Here is a 27,767-nt window from a genome sequence, read left to right as displayed (position 1 = left end):
GACTATAAACGTGTAGTTTGCACGCATTCAGCTTGTAAGAATACAAGAGTGTACGTTATTGTTTCCTCCCTACCTCGTTTCTCGGGCGTAAACATGGCGGTGCTGAGACGCTGGTCATGTCCTTAGCATGCTTAGCGGACAGAGGCTGCTATTAGTCGACCACAGTATTATTGCACCTGGGAGTGAGGACGGGACTGGGCTTATGATGAGCTGTTATACTGATATTCACCAGGACGTGCTGAACCACTTCATATTGTATGCACAGCTGTCTGAAAGCAGGCACAGTGCAATGCGCTTTCCTTCGTCACCACTGCACTTGTTTACTGTAACGTCACCGCGTGTTTCCGATAACGGCTACGGGTGACCAAGTGCAATAATACAGTGGTGGGATAGTACACGAGATTGGTGACGCGCAGCGACTTACCGTGCGATTGCCCAGATTGCGAACTCGGCAGGTGAGTCTCGCAGATTTTCCGACCAGCGCTGTCACGTTGAGCGGCGTCGACGGGTCGAAAGACGGCTCCGGCTGCGTCTGCGGCTGCGGCGGCTCCGCCTCGCGACCACCGCCTGCAAACATAACAGAACACTTTCTCAGAACCTGTCAGTCGGAGCACTTCAGTACCTTTCCCTGAGATCCAAAACCGTACTGTAACTTCTGCAAGATAGAACAAATACAGGGTGCGAAAGGTTATTTAGAACCCGTACAGAAACCAGACTGCTGTTATAATAGTCGGAGGACATGAAAGCGAAACAGTCGTTGAGAAGGGAGTGGGATAGGGTAGTAGCGTATCCCCTACGTCACTTAGTCTGTACACTAAAAATAAATGTCGTGCGACTAGGGCCTCCCGTCGGGTAGACCGTTCGCCGGGTGCAAGTCTTTCGATTTGGCGCCACTTCAGCGACTTGTGCGTCGATGGGGATGAAATGATGATGATTAGGACAATACAACACCCAGTCGCTGAGCGGAGAAAATCTCCCACTCAGCCAGGAATCAAACCCGGGCCCTATGATTGACATTGTGTCTCGCTGACCACTTTTTTATTTATTTATTTTTTTTTTTTTATTTTGTTCCGTAATGTTAGTTGCGTGTGGTCTGGGTGGACGTCATAGGACATCCGTTCAAGTTGATCATTGATTCCTTTACTCAGTTTTTTTTTTATTACAGAGGGCCAGCGCCTCTCTGACCGAACACACTGAGCTACCGTTCTGGCATCACTTAGCTACCGAGGGCGGACTGTCTATACACTGGGCAAGCAATAAAAGAAGCCAAGGAGCAATTTGGAAAGGGAAGGAGGAGATTGGTGTTTAACGTCCCATCGACAACGAGGTCATTAGAGACGGAGCACAAGCTCGGATTAGGGAAGGACTGGGAAGGAAACCGGCCCTGCCCTTTCAAAGGAACCATCCAGGCATTTGCCTGATACGATTCATGGAAATCACAGAAAACCTAAATCAGGATGGCCGGAGACGGGTTTGAACCGTCATCCACACGAATGCGAGTCCAGTGTGCTACCCACTGCGCCACCTCGCTCGGTGGAAAGGGAACTGAAGTTCAGGGAAAAGAAATAAAAACTATGGCAGAATTACGGCGTCATCAGCAAACCTGAGATACGACAAAGGACGTGGAAGAGCAGTTGAGAGGGATGTACTGTGTCGTGAAAGGAGGATATAAGATGAACAGTAACAAAAGCAGAACAGGGATAATCGAATTAAATTAGGCGATGCTAAGGGAATTAGATTAGGAAATGAGACTAAAGAATAATGTAGGAGTTTTGCTATATGGGCAGTAAAATAACTGATAATGACTGAGGTTGAGAAGACATAAAATGCATACTGGCAATTACAAGAAAAGTATTTCTGAGAAACAAGAAATGTAAATATGTAATATAAATTTAATGGTTAGGGAGTCTTTTCTGAAGGCATTTGTGTAGAGTGTAGCCTTTTGTGGAAGTGAAAGGTGACAGATAAGCGGTTCAGACAACAAGAGAATAGAAGCTTTTGAATATTGGTTCTAAAGAAGAATGCTGAAGATAAAGTGGGTAGTTCGGGCAACGAATACGGTGGTACTGAACCGAATTGGAGAAAAAAGAAATTTATGGGGTAACTTGAGTAGAAGAAGGAATCGCCAGTTTGGTAATGGAGGAAATAATAGGGGGTAAAAACTGAAGAGGGAGGCCAAGAGATGATTACAGTACTAAGGATCACTTGGATGTAAGTTACAGCAGTTTTGTACAGATGAAGAGACTTCCAGAGAACAGAATACCGTGGTGACGTGCATAAAATGATTCTTCTGGCTTCAGACCACAACAACAACAACAACAATAACAACAACAATATATTTGTCCCCAGTTGAAGGAACACTCTGAGGTCATTTGAGATGGGTCCTGATGTTAATACTGAAAAGAAATATGAAACAGACATATACTGACAAAAGGAATGCAGCTATTTGCTGTTTCAAAATAATTACACAGCAAAATTTATCGAATTACACTACGTTAATAATCTCTCAGTGCCTGTGCTGTTATGAAGTGCGCTGCAAAGTTCCTTCGGACCTGCATACATGTCCGAAAGGACATTGCATCGTTCTTCTTACTTCGTACACGCATGCATGTTCGAAGGAACTTTCCATCGTATTTCTTAACAACACAGGCACTGCATTATCGTACCGAGCGAGGTGGCGCAGTGGTTAGAACACTGGACTCGCATTCGGGTGAACGAAGGTTCAAACCCGCGTCCGGCCATTCCTATTTAGGTTGTTCGTGATTTCCATAGATCGCTCCAGGCTAATTCCGGGATGGTTCCCTTGAAAGGGCTCGGCCGATTTTCTTCCCCATCCCTGACACAATTCGAACTTGTGCTCTGTCTCTAATGACATCTCTGTCGATGGGATGGTTAACTTCACCTTCCTTTCTCCCTTTTGCAGTATCGTATTTATCCGCCGATACCAGGCAGCGAATTGCCTTTAAAATGCCCGCCCCCATGGAAATTACATAATGTGTACGAGTGCTGGTTGTGACGCATGAATGACGGCATGTGGATTACTAAAGCGATTAAAGTGACCGATAGCGTAAAGCGAGAAATCTGGGTTCGAGTCCCGGTCCGGCATAAATTTTCGCTGTCGTCATTCCATTTATTTTATTTTATTTTACACGTCTAGTTCCGTAGGACCAAATTGAGGTGCAAATCTCCAAGGTAATGGAATGTGTCCATCATATAGTTGATTGTCGCAACTGCGAATACATTTCATGATTCAATAATATCGTTGAAGGTAGAAGCTGTTGTTTCTGTTTTTCCTCTGTCTGAAAATCAAGCATGGCTTTTATAAACACCGACTTATGTGAAATGCCTTTTTTTCTATTAGACACACACACACACACACACACACACACACAGATATATATATATATATATCAAAAGTATTCGGAAACGCCCAGAAACATACGTTTTTCATATTAGGTGCATTGTGCTGCCACTTAATGCAAGGTACTCCATATCCGCGACCTCAGTAGTCATTAGACATCGTGGGAGGGCAGAATGGGGCGCTCCGCGGAACTCACGGACTTTGAACGTGGTCAGGTGATTGGGTGTCACTTGTGTCATACGTCTGTACGCGAGATTTACACACTCCTAAACCTCGCTAGGTCCACTGTTTCCGATGTGATAGTGAAGAGGAAACATGAAGGGAAACGTACAGCACTAAAGCGTACAGGACGACCTCGTCTGTTGACTGACAGAGAACGCCGACAGTTGAAGATGATTGTAATGTGTAATACTCAGACATCTATCCAGACCATCACACAGTAATTCCAAACTGTATCAGGATCCACTGCAAGTAATATGACAGTTAGGCGGGAGGTGAGAAAACTTGGATTTCATGGTCGAGAGGTTGCTCATAAGCCACACATCACGCCGGAAAATGCCAAACGACGCCTCGCTTGGTGTACAGAGCGTGAAAATTGGACAATTGAACAGTGCAAAAACGTTGTGTGGAGTGCAGCACATTTTCCAAGAAATCTTCCAGCACCTGACTGAACGTGTGCCTGCGAGAGTGGAAGCTGTCACCAAGGTTAACGGTGGGCCAACAACATATTGAATTCCAGCATTACCGATGGAGGGCGCCACGAACTTGTATGTCATTTTCAGCCAGGTGTCCGGATACTTTTCATCACATGGTGTGTATTAATTGACTGTCGTTGTCAAAGGAACAATACTAGTGAAGAACACTGAAATATATCTTACATCGTGAGTGAGATGTAAACACAGAATAAATTTCAGCTTTGACAGTGCACTGATAACGTAGTCGAAAACAGAATGTTGTTCTTGTGCGGGTCCACAGCCTCAGTATGTTTAAACAACGGAAACATGATCCATGCAGGCTGTAATCTATTTATTGTCTGTGCTATTAGCTAAATTCGACCGTCGACCATTTTCAAACACTTCTCACAAGCCTCAAGCTTCACATCATATTTAATTAAATAGCCAGTATATTTTTAACGGCACACATCTTTTTATTTGCCTGTATAGCAAAAATACAATTTCTTTGTCACTTCGTCGCTTCATGTTACATGAATGATCACACCAAGAACGAATTAGTTATTTCTACATGATCAAAAGCACATGAAGCCACATAAAAATGTAACAATTATCTGAGCACAAAAGTCGTCGACTACGAACTCAATAAGGCAAGATCTGACTACTGCTTTTTTTAAAACTTTAAGTAAGAAGATCTGTGTATTAGCAATAATAAATGAATTAAAGATGGTTAGTGTTTGCTTGTTTCCGAGAAACAACGTATTAATTCCAGTAACTCAGTGATTGCATATAAAGAACATTATTTAATAATTTATAAAAGTAAAGTTACTACTGCTTCATAATACTTGATAACAGTGAACTTTTACGGATAGAATGTCTTACAGTTTAGTTCAAAGTTGTCATATAGCGAAGGCCTTAAGCCACACAGTATAATAATCGGTATATAGCATCTATTAAGTCAGAATACGATCTTTTGCTTCCATTAGGTAAACATTTAGTTAGCCAACAAAGTAAGAGAAGTGTTACTGAAGTATTTGTTATGAAAAGTGATCTTGCTGATTAAAAGCCAACCCAGCAGTAATAGTTAAGCATTATGAATAATAACTGATGTAAGCAAAAATATTTTGCAATTTGTAAGTAATGAGAAATGGTATTAATTGTTCTTGTTACTGTTGAAAGATTACACAAAGATTACCAGTGAGCTTAACAGAATTATTTTATGACAGTAATAAATGTTAGATATTTTACAGTCAATGGTAATTGCTATGTTAACACCAAACTGTAAGCATCCATTTCTCTACACTAGTAGTAATAGTAATAATGAAATAATTCTTGCAGTTTAACTGCGTGTATCTTCACCATTTTAGTTTTCCAACACATTTACAGTTATAGTAATCTGCTGACTACATATTGAAGAGTTTTGTAAGGTACATACAGTCCTTTCCCTCGGTAAATATTCAGGTAAAGTAGCATGACACTATGTTCCCATGTCTCAAGGCACAATAAATTTTAATTAAAGCATTCATAGTTTATGTTTCTTTATACAGTTCTAGAACGCACTTTCAAAATTAGAGCTAACGTCTTTAACGAAATTTTGAGGCAGTTGAACTTTTAAAAACAAAGGAAACACTTAAGTTATTAGCTATACTAAAATTTAGTTGGAACATTTCACGGTAAGTAGCAGCTCTTGCCTTTGCTGGATATGCATGAACTGCACTGTACCCATCGTGGATACTGGAGAAAAAGATCAAAGCAGGTATTACGGTATACTGATAGTTTTACTTTATGGACCGTCTGACTACAACTGAATGAAACAACTTTCATGCCAAGGCATCTTCAGTGGCAGGTTGCGTTGATGATTTTCTACATATTACGCTCGTATTGCATTTTTGGTGTTGTTCCTCTTCTTATAAATGGCAATTTGCGGTTTTTTCCCCAAATTTCACAGCACGAGGAACTGAACACCAAAAATGCAATAGGAACGTAATATGTAGAAAATCGTCCACGCAACCTGCCACTGAAGATACCTTGCAGAAAATAAAGGCGAAGAGCGTATGGCACGAAAATTGTTTCATTCAGTTGTAGTCAGACGCTCCATAAAGTAAAAATAATCAGTATACCGTAATATTACACGCAACTGAGGAAGACAGGACTACAAAAATTGAAGATGTCAAAGCAGGTAGGAAGTGAAGTGTTAATTAATGGCCAGTTTACATTGCCTGGGGTGTTCGGATTCCGTTTGCCCATGTCACAGCTGTATGACATACTAGGCACACTGTAAAGCATTTCAGTTATTAGCTGGTTAGTATAGTGTACAAATAAGAACAACCAAAATAGATCTCCAGCTTTTAGTTATTTAAAAATCGTTGATAGTTTATTCTACAACTTTTCCATTTTCGGCATATGGTTCCAGCTAAAGTAATTAATAAAAAGACACCGTAATTTATCTATAAATGAGAGTGATTACTTAATTAATAAAGGCACACAATTTTAACTAGTTAATTACATGTGTGAGAACATTCAACTTTTTTAAAAGGTAAGGGCGTGAGGTAGTGAGGAGAAGGTGCTAGAGACCGTTTTCAGTGATCGAGATTAGCAGAGCTGACGATATGAAATTGAACCGTTAGGTCGTTACAAGTAGATATCGGATTGTGCGATGTATATAAATGGTTTGAGTGAGCAAGGAGTGGGAGCAGCATACACTGAAGTGCTCAGGAAAATCTACGAGAATTCTTCAGCTTATGCTAACATCGGCGAATCAACTAAAGAATTCCGCATCATGAGGGGTGTCAAGCAAGGCGATCCCATCTCGCCAAAACTGTTCTCTGCTGTATTGGAAATGGCTATGTTAAAGCTGAGCTGGGAAGGTAAGGGAATTAGAGTTAATGGAAGAAGGCTTACCAACTTGAGATTTGCTGATGATATTGCTTTACTGACCAAAGACTTCGCAGAGCTCCAAAACTTAGTTACAGATCTTGCATTGGAATGTCAGCTGGTTGGCTTGAACATGAACCTTTCCAAAACAAAAGTAATGTCCAACAAATGGGACCCAGCTGGAGATGTGAAAGTCAAGGACAGTCTACTAGAAGAGGTCAGTGAATATGTCTACCTTGGCCAGATTATAAATATGAAGGGAGACATTAGGCCAGAAATCTATCGACGCATCAAGCTTGGCTGGCAAGCATTTGGGAAGAATTCAAAAGTATTCAGGCCAAAAATGCCAGTAAATTTGAAGAAAGCAGTATTTGATCAATGCATTCTTCCTGTGATGACGTATGGCTGCGAGACATGGACACTGAACTCATTTACAAAAGGGAAACTTAGGACAGCACAGAGAGCCATGGAGAGATCAATGCTGGGCTATACAAGAAAGGACAGGAAAAGGGCAGATGACATCCGGTCTGTGACGAAGGTTAATGACATCTTAGAGACAGTAGGTTCCTTGAAATGGCAGTGGGCTGGCCACGTCGCAAGAAGAATAGACAACAGATGGACGAAGCTAGTACTGGAGTGGAATCAGAGAGAGCACCGGAGGCCTAGAGGAAGACCGCCAGACAGATGGGACAGACACCAAGACGATCGCTGGTAACACCTGGCAGAGAACTGCCCGAGACCGGCCCACTTGGAGAAGACTGCTGAAAGCCTACTTGAATCCACGATTCGAAGAGGCCACATCATTTAATGATTGAATTGGCTGATGATGTAAATGGTTTTGTGACAAAATACGTGATAGTTCAGTCATTGTCGTATTATGATGGAGTTGTTGTGATTTTGTGGGTTATGTTGCATTGTTGTTAAGTTTTGTGATAGATAATTAGTTAGCAAGTGGACGGTAATATGCTTCTATATGCTTCTGTAATACGGTACCTGATGTAATAATGAACTATGTACGACTACCCTTGCGAGAGGCCGGCCGCTGTGGCCGAGCGGTTCTAGGCGCTTCAGTCCGGAACCGCGCTGCTGCTACGGTCGCAGGTTCGAATCCTGCCTCGGGCATGGATGTGTGTGATGTCCTTAGGTTAGTTAGGTTTAAGTAGTTCTAAGTCTAGATGACTGATGACCTTAGCAAGGTTAGTTGAATAACACCAGCAATATACGAGAATAGTGCTTAGAGCCATTTGAACCTTGCGAGAGGGGAAGGGAGAATGATGCGAATTCCTTTCCGCATGTGGCGTTACCATCGAGAAAGTCCAGGATGGATACAAACATTCTGAGGATACTGCATCTTTTCGAGGAGAAGTAATGGACGCACTACGAAACCAATTACTCTAAGCAGAAGTGTAGTGTTGCTTTCCAGGCAGGAGGACGTCGTGTTAACAAGTCACCTGTGATCATTAAGGCTAACATAAAATATATGGGAAGTAACAGATGAGATACGAAGATTGGAAGAGACATTCGCCGGGATTCATTTCTAAGCTGGAAGTTAAGGAATATGAGCGATTAAGGGATCTGTTGTGCCAAGTGCTGTATTTAGCTCCACGTACGCTGATGCGACGGAAGAGGGGATGACTGGATGCTGGTATAAAGTTGCTGAAGACGATGTTTGAAACAGCAGTTAATGACAACATCCAGGAATTAAATAAGACGCTGGGAGGCAGTTACGGGGAGTAGCGCATAGCAATAGAAAGACAGTGGAGTGGCGTACCACACAGGTCGAAAATCTGGAGCAAGGTTAGTTGAATAACACCAGCAATATACGAGAATTAACTGCGGAATTAACAGAGTATATGAAGACAACTATAGGAACAATCAAGCGGGATTTTGACGCGGAACAAGCTCGACTATTCTTACTAGATGTAAGACTGTTGCTACGATCCCTGACAGACAGCCTAGGTGATGCAACGTGGCAGGAGGCAGTACACCATGAAGTACACAGACAATTAAGTCCTACATTGCTACCTCCAAGGAAATTTCTAGCTGGCCTGCGGAAGGTTCAACAAGAATTAACGGCTGAACTATAGCATATAGCAGAACCAACGGAACAGAGTTTGTCATTATTTTGGTATACGGCAACAGTCGAGATTCAAACCGATGGAGACAGGTTCATTTATTGGTTTGGTTCCCAGTGGAAAGTGTGGATGTGCACAATCAGTGTTTCATGATCCAACCCTACCCTGTAAAACGGGAATCCAAGGGCAAATTTGTACAGGTGAAAAGTAGGAGGCATTGCTAATCTCCAAGGAGAGAAATAACTACTTACTGATGTCAACGAATGAGCTCAGATTGTGTCAGAGAGAGGGAATTATGGTACGTCCAACTAGGACTGTCCAGACAGCCACGTGAGTGTGTGAAGTGCAGTTATTCCTCTGTAAAGGAGGAGCGGTGTAAAGAACTTAAGTTTCTAAATCAATGCAATCAAAAGATATGGCCATTTATGTCACATATGCTGATACTCGCAAACTCACGTACCAAAACGTACAGATCAGCTACATATATACATAATTAAGATTGTACGGAACTCTCAGAACGCGAATCCTATTCGCACATCTCCGCTTTTATTCCTCTACAACACCTTTCGCTTGGTGCAGAGCCCTTCGCTCTCATTTTAATTCCCGCTGTTTGCCTATTTCTGTATATCAGTCTGCCTTCCGTGTTTGCTATTGTGTTCACACTATAGCTGAACCGTTTGTGCTCCAGGCTCACCAGGAACGCCTGTCCTCCTTTGTGCCACAAAGCCGTCTCTTTATAAGATGAGCCTTTCTTTTCTCATTTCGCGGATGTGTGTACAGAAATGCGTCAATCTTCGTAAATTTGTGCCGCTGCCTGAAAAGAATTATTTTGGACTAACAAGCTAATCGGCTTTCCTAAATAAACTTTTAGAAAGAAATGTTTTCTTTTCCACATCAAAGTCAAAACCGAAATATAGAATTACCAAATAGACTGCAGAGTATAAATGGGACACGTTAATTTAGAATGAGCACGTTAGTTCGACACTGACTTCGCTGTGTGAACAAGTGCTCATTATTTCTTTACACACAATAAAGTCAGCGTCAAATATTTCTACATTAACAGTTAAGTAAAAATGTTTTCTATATACCAAGAGCACATTTTTGAGGATCAGGAAGGAAGGGACGAGGAACGAGGAGAAGAAAGGAGAGAAGTAAGGAGGGGGAAAGAAGAGTTTCGAAGTGGCCGTGCGGTTAAAGGCGCTGCAGTCTGGAACCGCAAGACCGCTACGGTCGCAGGTTCGAATCCTGCCTCGGGCATGGATGTTTGTAATGTCCTTAGGTTAGTTAGGTTCAACTAGTTCTAAGTTCTAGGGGACTAATGACCTCAGCAGTTGAGTCCCATAGTGCTCAGAGCCGGCCAAAGAAGAGTTCAGTTTTGATGTTCCTTCCACATGAAGATATGTAGAGTTGGACCAGTATCCCTTCTGTTCAAATAAACAGAAAGGCCTAGTCTGTAGTTCTGCTGAAGTAATCATCCAGATGTTCCCCGTGAATGACTTAGAGATATCATGAAAGACAGACATGTGGATGGCTGCAAGTACATATCACGCTGTAATAAAAAGTAAAATAGCCTAGATTTGTTGTTTGTAGTCAGCAGAGAAGCTGGAGCAGCTGTGTAGATCGTGCAAAATTTGCTCAGAGCTATGTTGCAATTAATCGAAGATTTGCAACACAGTTAACAGCGAGTGGCCCCAAGTGTTCCAAACAATCTAAGAGTTTTTGTCTTATTTTATTTTTTCATTAGAATAAGTGGTCATACATACTCATTGTTTAGTTCTACAATTTAGTAAACTATTCACAAATGGTGCATTACGACATATCTACTCTCAAAATCTGCTTATTGCTTCGCCAGATTACAATGCTTCTTTGTTATCTGCTTGGTGCAAATTTAGTGAATATCTTGTAAAGAACGAAGAGGAGGCTGATAGCTCTAAATTTATTTTATATCTTGTCTGTCTTCTTTCTTTCGAAGTAGATTAATTACAGTATTAGTACAGTTTTGGGCAACTTTCCATTTTCACAAAAATGAGATAAAGTTTTGTACAGCTTTTCCTCCAGCTTCAGTAGCTGCTACTGAAATATCATCCTCTATATGAGCTTTACCTTTCTTCATTCCTCAAATGAATTCACACACTTCGCATGGGCATTACATTCAGAATGTTAAAATTTTTCGTACTGCATAATTGTTCATATCTTGAACTATCCAAATATTGAAAGAAGGTTTGGAGTACTTGCATGATTTTCTAGTTATTGTTAGTTACCCCTGCCATCTGCCGTCGTAAATCATGAAAGTTATCTACCTAGTATAGAATTCTGTTTTGTCTTCTTAATACATTCGTCGTTTGCATCGCTTTCTCTTGCCATATTTTCATTGTATATTCTAACATCCTCTTTTAAACATTTACGAATAGTGTTGTTTAATTCTGCATATTCCACCATGGCCCTACTATCGTTTGCTTCAAGCTCCCGCCTTCTCTTTAATAGCTTCCACGTTCCATTTGACATTTTGATTTGCTTTTTACATCCCTGCAACTAACTGTTGATTGTAAAATTTATTTTGATAAATAATTGCACTTTCGTCTACACATTATAATCGTAATTTTATATGGTGATGGGCCGGCCGGGGTGGACGAGCGGTTCTAAGCGCTACAGTCTGGAACCGCGCAACCGCGCGACCGCTACGGTCGCAGGTTCGAATCCTGCCTCGGGCATGGATGTGTGTGATGCCCTTATGTTAGTTAGGTTTAAGTAGTTCTAAGTTCTAGGGGACTGATGACCTCGTAAGTTAAGTCCCATAGTGCTCCGAGCCATTTTTTTTATTTATTTACAGCTCGTACAAAATAGATAAGTGTTTCAAAGTTTTACTGACTTTCAAAGTAGTCACCAGCATTGTGTATAAGCCGTTGCCAGTGATATGGAAGTCATAGGATACTCTTACCAGTGCCAGTTGTGTTCACAGTTCGAGCGGTGCGGTCTATTGCCCGACGAATTTGTAGCAGTTCTGAAGCGAATGCCGTGAAGTGTTTCCTTCAGTTTAGAAATCGAATTGAACTCACGAGGGCTTAACTCAGGGGTGTGCAGTAGGCGGTATAGCACTTAGTAGTCTTCAGTTTTTCGAGACACTTCTGATGACCCTAATTCATCCTGTTTCATCTTATTTAATTCCTCTTCCAGTTATACTAACCTGTTCCTTCATCAAAATAAAAATCTGTCGTCAGCTGCACAAAAATTTTAATTTCACTTAACCGGTTCAGGCAGACTAGTCGTTCATCTTCCTAAGTTTGAAACAGGCCTAGAGCTTAGGTAAACCGACATCAAATAAGGATTGGACGATAAAGACGTCATTGAAAGAGTACTCGGATATGCGATGAATAGGAAGCGACAGGCTGATTACTTAAAGTGAAGTGGTCACACATACATACAAAGTAAGAGCTGTAGCATTGACAGAACATTACAAAACCAGCGCTAGCATGTGATTCAAGCCTGCATCAAACTTCTGAAGGTGACAGATTAATCTATTGAAACCGGTAAACTGAAATTAAAATTTATGTGCTGCTAAGGTCTGATTTTTACTTTGGTGAAAAGATTACACAGAGCAGCAGCTGAATAACAGCTATGGACTGAATCGTGTACTAACCAGTCTTCTGATTCTAGAGTTCGCCAATGTATTATCGCTAAATAAATAGATATAGAAACACTTGTGTTTGTAGTGTATATATTATTGTCTATTTAGTCAAGTTTCGTGCCTTAAGTCATAGCCTGAATTCCTTCAGTTAACTACCCCCAACAATCTTTCACCTGTGCCGGAATATCGACGTCTCAGGAACTCGCAAGGGTCAGTAGAGCCTCCAACAACCCTAGTTATGGCGTAGATTGGCCGGCCAATACCCGAAGAATTATTAAATTTGACAGAGCTGCGCTCACAATAGTCTCAACCAAGATCTTCTCTGGCTGTCATTGGTAAAGTTTCTTTTATGATTACTGCAAGAGTAGCATTATCTTTTATAATGCAACTACATACAATCATCAAAATAAAACTGTTTGCGCGGAAAATGGCTAAGTCCCACGTCGGACATTCTCGGTGTGTACAGCCATGTCACAAATTGTGGCAACACTTTCGCTCCGTTAATGCCTATCTTGGACTATAACGGCAACATATTATCATACCAGCGAGAGGCAGTATTGGAAATTATGTCGACAGTGACCACGAAATGTGTAATGATTTGACGGACAGGTAAGATGAATTACGAAACAGGCCTTGACGTCGGCGAACAAATAGCTCACGGACAAAGTGCCTTCTCGTCATCTGGTCAATATTTTTTCGTCCGCCTCGTGGTAGACGCCAACACCCTTTCTGTTGTAGTTTACGACACTGGTGAATGTTATTTTAACTTTTAAAAGAACTATTGTTGTACGAGCTAACGAAAACTGTATCACAAAACTCACAAAATTTCAGACGAAGTTCATCCAAGATATTTTTAAAGGCATTCGTTTTATAGCATAAGAGAATATTATTATCTTTAGTAGTAAGTGATTTTCGATCAATCGAACTTCTGGAAAAGTTTTATAGGTTACGTAACTCGTATTTCAAATGTAGAACTGAGTAACAAATCGAATAATCTTTCAATTCTTTGCTACGAATGAAACTGGTAATGACGTACTTTTTTTCACAATTTTCACTTTGAATTGTAAGCACGAATCTCAACACCAATCCTTTAATCCTATTATACGGGAACATTAAAATCCACTATCGCTCTCAATACCGAAAACAATCAGATTCTAATAAAATTGACGAAGAGGAAGTTTTATACGTAAGTAGTAGACAGAAAATCAGGTGAAACAGAAAAAATCATTAAGATAACACTGAGTATGAGAGAAAAAAGTTTAATTATGAGCTCATAAATTTTGGTGTTGAAGTAAAATTACAAATATGCTGGGAAAAATAAGTTTAACTATTCAGCGTAACAGATCTGAATAAGACACTTAAATTCTGTCAGATAATACTTATTACAACGTGTTTGGAACTGTATAACATTCGGCAAGAGATAAGCAGGTTGGAAATTGCACTACATTGTAATTGACAGGACAAGCGTAAAATATGGTTCTCCAATGTAAATTATGGTTCAATTCTCAGTTTTCAAGAAAATTTCGGTGGTCTGTGGATATGAAACTACAGGCGCCAGATAACAGAATGCACTAGGATTTTCTTAGTGCAATTAGAATTTCTTTTAAGAAAATGACTATTTATGTTCTGATTTGCCATTGTTTTTAATTTACCCAAATGCTATTATCATTACTGCCCATGATTTTGAATACAGAGGAAACGTGTCTGCTATGGGAGAGTTCGCTAATGTGAGGCAGCTAGTTTCTGACTAAAGTAAGTGCTCATTTCTATTAGGAAGTATCAGAACTTAGTTCTCAAAGCGCCTGAAGCGTAGAGTAATGACAGTAAAATCTCAGACTCCTTGATTTTATAAGCTTTGAATCACGAGTTTTTCGGGTGTGTGCGCTTGTACGGCTGTAATATCTGAAGATGAGTTGCTGTTGAACCAGTATTCATATGATTATGAGTGCAGCTTGCCACCCTAGCAGCTGTTTTCAGACTCATATTTTTACTAAGTAGCATGAGAAGTTTGTGAACTTTTTGAAGCCATCTAGTGATGATCCTATTGTGCTAATAGTAGAGGGCATCATGTCACATTTGTGTGACAGACAAAGCAAGAGAAAACCGTATCGACATCATCTGTTTAATACCAGATTCAAAGCGTGAAATGAAGCGTCTTTTGTGGAATTTATGGCATCGTTTAGACTGCATTAGTTACAAGAAGTAGAAATCTGGTGTGCAAATAACCCAAGTGAAGCAGTAAACTCATTTCTGATTACTAGGTTACTTGGAGTGGCCTACTTGAGAGTAGGTATAATGGAAAATGCTACGAACAGCCTATAGAAAACGGAACTCTTCCCATGTAACGGGCATATGACTTTGCAATGCACCAGACTTTGACATACAAGATGGCATAACACAGTAAATGTGAGTCCAAATGCTATGCGGTGAACTCCCAAAATCAGCAAACCACATCAAGTGCCACCAGCTCTATTAGAATCAGCAGGTTCTGAATCTGTTTCGTAGTTAAAATCGTCTCCATAGAGGGGAACTTTGAAACAATTCAAAGGGAAGAAAGCTGTAGCGGAACCAAAGGGGACAGAAGCGAAAGTTTTGTTCTTGAAAAATAAAGAGAGAGAGAAAAACACAGAAAACACAATATTCCGGTCATTCGGGAACTGACAGAAATTTGAGGACAGTGTTTCAGATGTGCAGTCTGAAGAAGAAGACACTGAATTCATACTTCGCACTGGTCGTTTCTCTGAAGAGTAAAATAAAGAAATGAACATAGTGCGTGGCATCCTATCCGGGACTCTCGAATAATGTTAACTTGAAAAAGAACTTTTTTATACCTTGACTGCGCTACTTTTGCACAATAAAAGCAGAAAATTTTACAGAGGCAGTAAGGAAGAGAATATTATTATTTGAGGGTTTACCTGTTTACTGGTCGATGTTAAGTGATTTCGGAGACGTCCCATACTAGGATACTATGTCTATTTTGATTCACAGTTATTTGTTTGTGCCTTTTTTACATTTATATGTATTAAGCACCATCAATTTAACAAATCAAATTTCAAGTACAATGAGATCACTTAGATCTCCAACTAAGTAACATACAGTTACACTGAGGTGACAAATGTCATGGGATAGCCATATGCACCGATACACAAAGTATAAAAGAGCAGTGCACTGGCAGAGCTGTCATGTGTACACAGGTGATTCGTGGAAAAAGGTTTCCGTCGTGATTATGGACGCACGACGGGAGTTAACAGACTTTGAGCGCAGGAAGGTAGTTGGAGCTAGACGCACGGGACATTCCACTTCGGAAATCGTTAGGGAATTCAGTATTCCGAGATCTACAGTATCAAGAGTGTGCCGACAATACCAAATTTCAGGCGTTAGTTCACACCACGGACGATGCAGTGGCCGACGGGCCTCTGTTAACTACCGAGAGCAGCGGCGTTTGAGTAGAGTTGTCAGTGTTAACAATCAAGCAACACTGCGTGAAATAACCGCAGAAATCAATGAGGGGACTACGACGAACGTATCCGTTAGGACAGTGCTGCGAAATTTGGCGTTAATGGGCTATGCCGTAGACGACCGACGAGAGTGCCTTTGCTAACAGGACAACATCATCTGCAGCGACTGTCTTGGGAACATAACCATATCAGTTGGATGCTAGACGACTGGAAAACTGTGGCCGGGTCAGATGAGTCCTGATTTCAGTTGCCAAGAGGTGATAGTAGAGTATGGCGCAGATCCCACGAAGCCATCGACCCAAGTTGTCAACAAGTCATTGTGCAAGATCGTGGTGGCTTCATAATAGTGTGGGGTGTGTTTACATGGAATGGATTGGGTCCAACTGAACGGATCATTGACTGAGAATGATTATGTTCGGTCATTTGCAACCATTCATGGACTTCATGTTCCCAAACAATGATGCCATGTCACCGGGCCACAATTGTCCGCGATTGATTTGAAGAACATTCCGGACAATTCGAGACACTGATCTGGCCAACGAGATCACCCGACATGAATCCCACCGAACATCTACGAGACAAAGTCGAGAGATTAACTCGTGCACAACATCCTGCACCGGCAACATTTTCGCAGTTATAGGCTGCTGTAGAGGCAGTATTGGTCAATATTTCTGCAGAAGACTTCCAACGACTTGTTGAGTCCATGTCACGTTGAGTTGCAGGTCCGACACGATATTAGGAGGTATCCGATGACTTTTGTCATCTCAGTGTACATCAAATGTTGTAATATGAAGACGGGTAATGTGAGACCAGGACAGCTGCACATTAGTGATGAGGCTAGTATGAGTTCCACCAACACTGGCATCAATTACCTGTCTCATCCGACGAGGCTTGGACGCGGTCAGCCTCTGAAAATGTGTCTCACCGTCCACGAGCCTCTCCCATGTATCCCGCACTAGGTACCACAGTTGTTCAGGTGTGCGGTAGGCATTGGTTAATGTAAGCTCACGCGAAGCTTCATTCTGGCCCATAAATTTTCCATGGGATTCAAGCCCAGCGCCCGCACAAACCAGTCGATCAGATCGACGTTAGCCTGTTGCGAAAACCATTGCTGAACAATTCGACTCGAGTGAGCCTATCAGTGGTCCTACTGGAACTGGATCACTCCTTTGGAACAGCGCATCCTCGCATTCGGCACCGCAATACGTTTCATGATGTGCACTTACTGATCCACGGCGGGACGACCATAAATTCTTTGAAGTATCTCGGCCCCATTTGATGACATCCTCCCCCAGCACAATAATGTGTTGCGACCAACACGCGAATGTAGCGTCATGTACTCTGGATCGTAACGTGCTCCCTGTAGCTTGTAGGCCATTACCGGACCCTCATTCACTGAGCTAACTATTGACTCATCTGAAAAGATTACATTGTGCCAGTCACGATCTACATTCAATTCAGTGAAGAGAAGCCTCTAAAGTTTGTGATAATCAGAGAGGGCCTGTTTATTAACAGCCCCGTGAGCTCTAAGCACAGCACACCGTAGGCAGTTGCGAATGTTTTTCGAGCTCTCAGGGAAATTAGTCTCATTCTTGAGTTGGACGGCGTTTGAAAACAGATGTTCCCTACCGATAATAACGCATTTTCTTACCGAGGTGTCGACATCTTTCCTAAGCCCGAACCCCGAAGCCACCAATTACCTCTGCCCCGCGCACTGCTTTATCCACTTCTGCCGCGCGGGACTAGCCGAGCGGTCTATGGCGCTGCAGTCATGAACTGTGCGGCTGATCCCGGCGGAGGTTCGAGTCCTCCCTCGGGCATGGGTGTGTGTGTTTCTCCTTAGGATAATTTAGGTTAAGTAGTGTGTAAGCTTAGGGACTGATGACCATAGCAGTTAAGTCCCATAAGATTTCACACACATTTGAACATTTTTTTATCCACTTCTAGGAAGAGCGAGGTTGAACGCCGCGCCTGTCTGCCGCTTCAGGCGCACTGAAACCATCTTATCGGACGAGTACGAGGACGCTATCAGTTGCGGCCTGAGTCTCGTTCAAAAATGGTTCAAATGTCTCTCAGCACTATGACACTTAACATCTGAGGTCATCAGTCCCCTAGAACTTAGAACTACTTAAACCTAACTAACCTAAGGACATCACACACATCCATACCCGAGGCAGGATTCGAACCTGTGACCGTAGCAGCAGCGCGGTTCAGGACTGAAGTGCCTAGAACCGCTCGACCACAGCGGCCGGCGAGTCTCGTACACAGCCGAAGGTGTGAGACCACCATAATAATGACTTTCTTCTTTCAGTTTCACGAAACTATTACAGACTGTTTAGTGTCCTCTCTAACAGCCGACGTCTCAGAAGATATTTCGTCAGCTGTTGGTATTACATCACTAACAGGCTGTTGATATCTCTGCTCTAAGATTATAGCTGACAAGCAAACAGGGGAGGTTTCTAGTACAACAGATGTTTGTGGAATTCCCGTAACCTTGAACGTGGGCATGGAAGTAAAATAAATGCTGGAAACTTTTTTATCCCAAAAAATGTTGTACGTCAATTCTCACTGCGATTTGTTTCCAGATATTTTGAAAATTTGGTTACAATTTGCCGTTTTTGCCAGAAACAAACACTTTAAACAAGCCGGCCGCTGTGACCGAGCGGTTCTAGGCGCTGCAGTCCGGAACTACGCGGCTGCTACGGTTGCAGGTTCGAATCCTGACTCGGGCATGGATGTATGTGATGTCCTTAGGTTAGTTAGGTTTAAGTAGTTCTAAGTCTAGGGGACTGATGACCTCAGATGTTAAGTCCCATAGTGCTTAGAGCCATTTGAACTTAAAAGAGATCAACGGATCAGAACAATTGTTAGTCCCGTTGCTTCCAAGAAGTAGTAAAATAAGTTGTGGTATTTTCTTGCCCAGAATACGTAGCTTAGTCTCTGTCACTAAGTAAGTTTCCAGAACCCAGAACCCAGTACCAGTTGCCGTTACCTGTCTAACGGCTTCCAGGTGCAAAGAAAATTTGATTATTGGTGCTTCGTGTTATTATTAACCGAATTTAAAACTTTAAAACACTATCATAATCTAATGATTAAGACGTACATCTTATGTTAAAAACTTAACACAATAAGACAAATATAAAAGTTAGAAAATATGTTTGTTTTGAGGCAACGTAACTGACGAGGTGCTAATACCCGGACGTTACTTATCTATTATCTAAGAAAGACAGTGCTTAGCGACCTCAAATAAACGTTATATATAACTTCAAACCTTTACTGAATTCCGTGACACTCCCCACAAAATGATGAAAGGAAGAAAGTTTATTGCCTCCTCCAGTTTCGCTGTTTATACAGCAGAAATTCATCATCAGATACGGCGTTTTAATTTATTAATTCTTTGTTAGCGGCTGTGCAAAATTATATCATTGTGCGACATATAGCTCAGGAGATGTAACATCATGAAGACTGAGTGAGATGCGTGACCAACTTGCTTTCACTTGAAATATAGCGCATACTACATAGAATATATCCACACAGTGTTTCATAATAAGAGCACATGGCGACTTCCAACAAACTACAAGCATAATTTCAAAACTTTTCTAAACTTTTTCTCGCTTACATGCTTGACGTCAAATATTTGACACATTAACTCATTTGTATAGTAATCAAGGGTTTGAAGGTGTTTTATACATGAGATTCCGATTCTTTAAGGAATCGGGTGTTTACTGCTATTAACTAATTAGTTACTAAACTATTTAATGTATAATATATGGGCTTGGAATCTGGTCTAGGTTCAGAGCCCCTTAAATTTCAAGAGACAGGCTCTCAGTTTACTATTGGAGGAAAAATCTTATATCTATAGCTACATTGCTGGGTCACGGTGCCCCTACATAAAATAAATGAAGATAATTAAGAAGTTTGTGATTAAAATTGACCAGGCGAACAGAAATCTCTAAGACCAGTCAGTAACAACACAAAAACGCAACGAATTGTATTTAAAATCCAATACTAACCTAAAGAGAGTTGCAAAAAACAATTACATGAAACATATAAAAACGACGATGGCGATCAAATACAAAAATTACAGGACAAAAGCGTTTAAAAGAGGACCAAATTGCTATGACTGGATGACTCCTTAATAATAACAGTTGACCCAGCTACTCCGTAACACGTTTATATCTCCATCCCAAAATTTTGTGAAGGAGACCAGATAACACAAAAATCTTAGCAACCTATACCACAATAGTCTCATTATCATTTGAAATAAAAGGCAAGTCCTGTGGAAATCACCGATGAGACCTCAGGCCGGAAAATAAAACACAGACAATTATTCAAATGTGACTTGCCGACACCCATGTTCTACATGTTGTATACACTGATGGGATCTCCCCCGTAGAGGAAGCCAAACATTCAGCTGTATACTTCATCTGCTCTCCTTGGTCGGGGGATGGAAGCCACTGCCACATAGCAAATTTAATTGATCATGGCTTATAGCCCTTGAATTATCGCCACTGAGCCTCTCACCAATACACAGTATTTTTCTTCACGTACATGAAGACTGCTCGCGGTGGGCTGAACAAGGAGCGATTCGGAGAGAGTAAGCGTCGTTGGCGACCGCTTCAGCAAACTTATTTCCCCCGATATCTATTTGTCTGGCACTCAGCAGCAAATGACCTCTTCTCTTGCCTTTGCAAGAGAAGAAAAGCTCCCAAGGTATCCCGAGCCATCCTCTCTGCTGGGTCCATATGTTCAGTGGCCCGAAGAGCGCTTGGGAGTCTTAGCAGAGGACCCACTTCCTCCCATCATATCGTCTCATCTGCTTCAGTACCCTCAGGATAAAAAAATTCCTCTTAATAGATACAAAAATTTCTCTGGGAAGCTTATTCCGAAAACACATTCGGCAAACACGAACGAGCAACCGATACAGTCTTCTTGTTTAGATCAACCAGTGTAAACAGAAATAAAATCCGAGTATCGGCTTAGAACCTCATAAGATTTATTTATAAAGTCGTGTCTGGAGCCCAGACCTCCCTCCACCACATAAATTTTATAATTAGCCTGGGCCTCTTTGGTAGGCTGGAGGATCCACTAGTCCACGTGTGCCTTTGGATATAAATTCTATCAACCTGTAATAACTCAAAACTCTGCCTCACACGGATCCTAAAACGCATCGTTGCCGACATAGGGTTGTCGTAAAACCTTTCCATTGCTGATCGGGCAATTGATATGGACTCTGGCGATTCGAAAACAGACATGGCTCATATACCTGATGCAACATGAGCAGGAGCCGTCATATGGACTGTAGGAGCTCACCAGAATCTGCACAGGAGCTAGGTATTGGGCTTGTTCGATAAGCTCCCGTCGTTAGCCAACTATCACCGTGGTGTACCACGTCCAGTTTTTAAGATATGAAGGTTTACTGGTCCGTAAATCTAGCATCCATATTTGAGCCAGGACTGCATGAGGGCTGTATAAAATTTGAACATACGTGCTCGGTTTACTTATCAAGCATAATGATTCCTGCATTTTAAAGGATTTAGTCTCGAGGAATCTTAGTTTAAGGACTTACGTCTTTTAGCTACGATAGTTTTTCTTCAAAGACGAGGCCTTCAATTTTCAACTTTTCCTTAAAATTTAAAGTGGCCTTCCTTAGCTGTAAAACAGGCAAATCAAAACGAGAACGAGAGAGTTTGGGAGGACTACAAAGTTTTCTCGCATGAAAACTTACAACCCGGTGCATTCGTCCATTCCTTCAGCCACCTGATCGTCATTTCCAAATGACGAGTAGTTTTTGTGAGGTTGCGGGAACTAGAGAACAGCGAGAAATCATCAACGAATAGGGAGTATCCTTCAGATGGGACGTCCTTCACTCGGATCTAATAAATCTTGCAGACAGAAAGAACCATATGAAGATAAGGACACGTCCACGGAAACCAAATTTGTGGAGCTGTAGCAGAATATTATGCTTCCAGGATTATAGTATGTCTTCTCCAGATCGAAGACTACATCAACAAGGAGCTGCTTACGTAGGAAAGCCTGCTGATTTTCTTCTTTCAGCTGAGTCAGGTTACAAAGTGTTCTGCCTGACACAGCTATAATTATTTAAGTACCCGCCGATGTTGTGCTCATGTACGAAGTTAAATTTACATCCTACCATGTTTTCTGGGTGATTCACTTTTCTTTTCAGGCAGTGTATATGTCACATAATATTGATAAGTCCTGATTTATTGCATATGAACAACTGGAGACAAATACACTGACGAAAAACATTGCAACACCAAAAAATAATTAATATAGAGTAATTAAATTTCGGGAATACATTTGTTTAGGTAATATTTTAAAGTGATTAACATTGCAAGATCACAGGTTAATGTAAGTGCGAAATAAGCCATTGCAAATGTGAAACGCTGGTACATTAATAACCGGTGTAACTGCCACAATATTGAATCCAACCATGGAAACGTGCAAACACTGTGTTGTAGGGATGCTGGATGGCAGTTTCTTGGATGAGGATCCTTGCACTTGATCGGTCAATACAGGGAGGTTTAATGCTGGTTGTGCGCAGCTCGTGGTCGTGCGGTAGCGTGCTCGCTTCCCACGCCCGGGTTCCCGGGTTCGATTACCGCCGGGGTCAGGGATTTTCTCTGCCTCGTGATGACTGGGTGTTGTGTGATGTCCTTAGGTTAGTTAGGTTTAAGTAGTTCTAAGTTCTAGGGGACTGATGACCATAGATGTTGAGTCCCATAGCGCTCAGAGCCAATGCTGGTTGTGCGTGACGTTGGAGTTGTTATTTGATGATGTCCAATATCTGCTCGACTGGAGACAGATCTGGTGATAGAGTAGGCTAAGGCAACATTTCGACACTCTGTAGAGCATGTGGTTACAACAGCGGTACGTGGGCGAGCGTTATCCTATTGGGGAAAAAAACCTGAAACGCTGTTCATAAATGGCAGCACAACAGCTCGAATCGCCAGACTGATGTACAAATTTTCAGTCAGAGTGCATTGGATAACCACGAGAGTGCTCCTGTTGTCATACAAAATCGGAAGCTAGACAATAACTCCAGGCGCAGATCCAGTGTGTCTAGCACGCAGATAGGGTGGTTGCAGGCCCGCAGCTTGCCTCCTTCTAACCAACACAAAGCAATCACTGGCACCGAATCGGGACAAGCTTTCATCAGTAAACACAACAGACCTCCAGCTGGACCTCAAATGAGCTCTCGCTTGACATCACTGAAGTCGCAAATGGTGGTGGTTTGGTATCAGTACAATGCACGTTACAGGACGTCTGGCTCGGAGCTGCCCTTGAAATGACCGATTTGTGACAGTTCATTGTGTCACTGTGGTGCCAGTTTCTGCTCAGATTGTTGCCTCAGTTGCAGTACGATACGCCGAACACGATGGTCTTCCCTCTCGATAGTGCCGAGTGGCCGGCGGGAGCCCCGTCTTCTTGCAACCGCACATCCTGTTGACCACCTCTGTCAGCAGTCATGTACTGTGGCTGCATTTCTGCCAAGAGCTCCTGTAATATCGCAGAAGGAACATCCAGCTTCTCGTAGCCCTCTTACACGACCTCGTTCAAATACAGAGATGTGTTGATAATGGCGTCTTTATCGCATTAAAGGAATTGTTGACTAACATCAATTTACCACGTCCAATCTCAAAGGTAACTGACGCTAACTACCGTTTCAGCATACATTTAAAGCAAACATGATTTGTATCCTCACTGTAGCTGAACTAGTGCCACTCTTATGCGACTGGCGCGATATCTGAACAATTACCTTTCAGATGTAGAAGTACGAATATCAACTTTGGTGTATTTAGCACAGCTTCTCCTTAGTGTTGCGATTTTTTCCGTCAGTGTGTTATCTGTACTGCGAATGTCAAAAAAACATCAGTATGTGATACTAATGTATGTATTGGCCTGCCCGGTTAGCCGAGCGGTCTAACGCACGGCTTTCCGGAGTGGGAAGGAGCGCCTGGTCCCCGGCACGAATCCGCCCGGCAGACTTGTGTCGAGGTCCGGTGAGCTGGCAGGTCTGTGGATGGTTTTTTGGCGGTTTTCCATCTGCCTCGGCGAATGCGGGCTGGTTCCTCTTATTCCGCTCAGCTACACTATGTCGGCGATTGCTACGCAAACCAGTTCTCCACGTACGCCTACACCACCATTACTCTACCACGCAAACATAGGGGTTACACTCGTCTGGTGTGAGACGTTCCCTGGGAGTGGGGGTCCACCGGGGACCGAACCACGCAATAACCCTGGATTCGGTGTGGGGCGGCGGAGGGGTGAAATCGACTGCGGTAGTCGTCGTGGGATTGTGGACCACTGCGGCTGCGGTGGGTTCGGAGCCTCTCCGTCGTTTCTAGGTCCCCGGTTAACATACAATACAATACAATACAATGTATGTATTTTCGGTAAATAATGTTGTGACTGTAAATACCATAATCTCACAACCACGAATAGTGTCAGGCAAATTTTCTTTACATGTTATCTGACAGCAAATGATTGAACCCAGGCTCGCGATGGTGAAACTGCACCGAAATGCATTTGGGTGGTAATCAAGAGTAATTTGTTTTCACTAAAGACAGTTCTGTAATAGTATATCTGAAATCAAGAAGCAGAGATACAGGTAATCCTGCGAGGTCGGTGTGTTATTAATTTTGCAGAGCTCTGAAGTCAGTATCACACCGATTTCACCTGAAGAAAATTCTTATGTATGAGGTATCAACAAGGTTGACGTGTGCACTGAATATTCTCTAACAGCGATGACACAGTATTATATCATGGACACAGTCATCAAACACAAGCTCAACAGAAATCTCGACGCTTCTGTGATCGGTCAAAGAGGAGTAAGAGCTGCGGAAGGCAGGTGTTTGCGAGTGCAGCAAATCATATATAGGGCAAAAAGACGCGCACTGTTCAGGAATGTATCGTGGAAAGTCAGCGACGTATTCACCTCCACCAAGCCAGCAAATGTGCTACCGTAGAACACTGTATTTCTACTGGTCATTCGATGAAATACAACGCAACAAAATTGTAGCTCATATTTCAATCTTTTGGAACTTCTTTATCAAACAATCAGTGAAAATATGACCGTCTGGAGCCCCTGTCAATCGCGACAGCCGTTTCCAGGGGTCGTGTCATAGCAAAACTTGGTGTACTGCGTAGTCTGCATCATTCTGCGATTTTACGCCGTGCAGTAGATCGATGTGGTATGAGGCAAGCTTTCACCGCGGAGGGCGCTTGAGCAGGGCACAGATATGCAACAGAAGCAACGCATGCGCAGTGACAAATGGGTGCACCCCGTATGCGTCTGTGCCGTTTTAAATAGGAGAGTTCACTGCGCTTTCGTCATTATGCACCTGAAGACGGCAAGGAGACTCTGCGTCGAAATATTGTGGCAACAAGTTATTGACAACCAGCAGTTTGCCCGAAATTTCATGGAACAGGACTAACAATGTTTGTGGTACAATCTAATGACTTGGCGAATCGTATTACTTGCAGTCCCACACTTTTCGCAGACGACTCAAGCGTTATTCGATAATTTTTTAAAGAATTATCCTACTGAAGCTCGAGAAAGTATAGTTCTGTTGCAAAGACTGCCAAATACTGCTTGATGTAGAGAACTGTAAAGCTGTGCAATTCACGAAACTTAAAATATTAGCGGCTTTTGAGTACATAATTAATCAGTCAGAACTGTGTCAGTCACACGTTGTATCAGGGGAAACCAAGCGTGTACACCGAATATCATTTAGCGCTATTAAGCCTAGATTACAAAACACTCATAAAATTTACTACTGCAGGTGGTACTAATTCGCGATTCTCGCCCATTTGTTGTCGTCAGTATAGGGTGTAAAACAGTATTTTTGGATGTGACGTACCATTGGAGACCATATACCTATAATTAAAAGGCGAATAAACTTTAAATTATTACTTCCTTTGAATAAAACATGGAGCAGTAAAATTTTCGATGGTTTAGGAACAATTTAACATACCCCCACCTTTAGTGTTTTAGGGTTAAGAAATTCATAATGTAACTGCTTCAGTTGGGAATCAATATCTAACGTTTCGATTTACTAAATATAACTTTCTATGATCCGTCATTTTAGGGTATGGTACACACACTCTTAAATGTTATTCTTGCTTACTACATGCATGTATCACATGTAAACAGCCCCTTACATAAATCTATATGGTTTCGTCATTGAGTGTGGTTTGCCTTAGTTATTCACATTGCACCACTAGGCCTATGCAGTGTACAACAGTTGGTGAGTGTGGTACGTTTAACGTCTACAATGCTGATACCGTTGCCAACGTCTACCATCAGTGATTTATGTACGAGATGCGTACTATACACTATGTATGTTACGTCCTACTATAGTCTTCGTTCTGACTACGTTTCTCACGTTTGTTCCCTAATATTACTTTTTACATATTGTATGACTTCTTTATTTATGACTTCTATAGTCCCCATTTTTATCATTGTTATTTTTATCTTGTCTCTCTCATATTTACATACAGGCTAATTAAGTTTTTTACGTGGTGTCTGCGAAGTTTTTTTTGTGTATCTGATATGGGTATGTAAGGCTCCCCTTCTCTTGTGGTTCTTGAATGTGTTCTTTTCAATACTTACGCACTGTAAGCTGACAGACCAGTCAGCCCAATTTTTTCGCTTACTTTATTGGTACCGTCCACGATTCGTATCGGTTTATACTTTCGGTGTATACGCCTCCACACCCTCCTAGCTCTGCGGCAGGCCGAACAACACGGTTCCTTGTTCGTCTCTGTGAAGTTCTGCCCTGGCAGCTCGTAGCGTTAAGTGGTGTTTGTATTTACACTTTGTATTGTACTTTGCCTTGCGGTCTCTGGCTATTGAACGCGTTGTCATTTTCAACCCTACACTGATGAGAGAACGTAAGCTTGACTTTCCATACTGACTGGCCCGACCGCCATGCGTATATGATCGTTTTCAATTAAGTGAATATGGCAGTCTTCTGGGCCTTATCTCATTTTTTGTAACTCCTTGCATGGACTGTATAACTAGCCTGTGCCTCTTGTTTTTACAGTAGTCAGACCTGAGGATGGAGCTCTAACGCTCTGAAACCGCCAATGTGGTTAAAAAGATAAGTTCCCAGTACAACTGAAGTGGATTCTTATTTATGAATATGGTACTCAGTTGCGGATGTCCTCCATATCAAATACATAATAGCTATGAATGAAGACAATGAAATTAAAACAAGATGTTTCAACAAAAGTAAGCAAAGGAAAAAGCTGAAATTTCTGTAATGAAAGGCAAAAAATATAAAGTATTCCAGGTAAGAGAAAATGAAAACAAATTTAAATAACAAGAGAGCTTAGAAAAATGTATGCACTATGTTCTTCGAAATCTTATTGTAAAACAAAGAACAAGAGAATACGTTCTTAAATATCTGAGGATAAATGTAGTCAAATATTTTACACATTTTGGTCAGATATGAATCGGGAACAACGGAAAGTGTATGTTGCCACCACATTTCACAGCAAAGATTTTAAACAAAAAATCTTAACTAGAATGAAGAAGAGAATGTAGTCATCAGTTCAGTTTAAAAATACAAGATGATATGTTGCTCATGTGTAAGTAAATGTTATTTTCAGCTTCAGGAATTGGTGAATGGTCAGTCAGCTAGTAGATACTTATTTGAAAACAGGGGAAATATGGAG

The 27,767-nt window shown here is 41.8% G+C and overlaps 1 protein-coding gene across 2 annotated transcripts in view; it reads right to left on the bottom strand.

Annotated features, from left to right (window-relative positions):
- The window catches only part of LOC126183598 (protein turtle homolog B-like), a 454,143-nt gene that overhangs the window by 264,325 nt on the left and 162,051 nt on the right, over nt 1-27,767 (bottom strand). For both annotated transcript variants that reach the window (XM_049925703.1, XM_049925704.1), the window contains exon 2: nt 425-567. In XM_049925703.1, the coding sequence (XP_049781660.1) occupies nt 425-567 (143 nt within the window). The remainder of the gene's footprint in view (nt 1-424; nt 568-27,767) is intronic.

The sequence above is a fragment of the Schistocerca cancellata genome, chromosome 4, assembly GCF_023864275.1.
Source record: "Schistocerca cancellata isolate TAMUIC-IGC-003103 chromosome 4, iqSchCanc2.1, whole genome shotgun sequence".
Taxonomy (NCBI): Eukaryota; Metazoa; Arthropoda; class Insecta; order Orthoptera; family Acrididae; genus Schistocerca; species Schistocerca cancellata.
The sequence above is the reverse complement of the archived record's forward strand: the minus strand, read 5'-3'. Positions and strand labels throughout refer to the sequence as shown.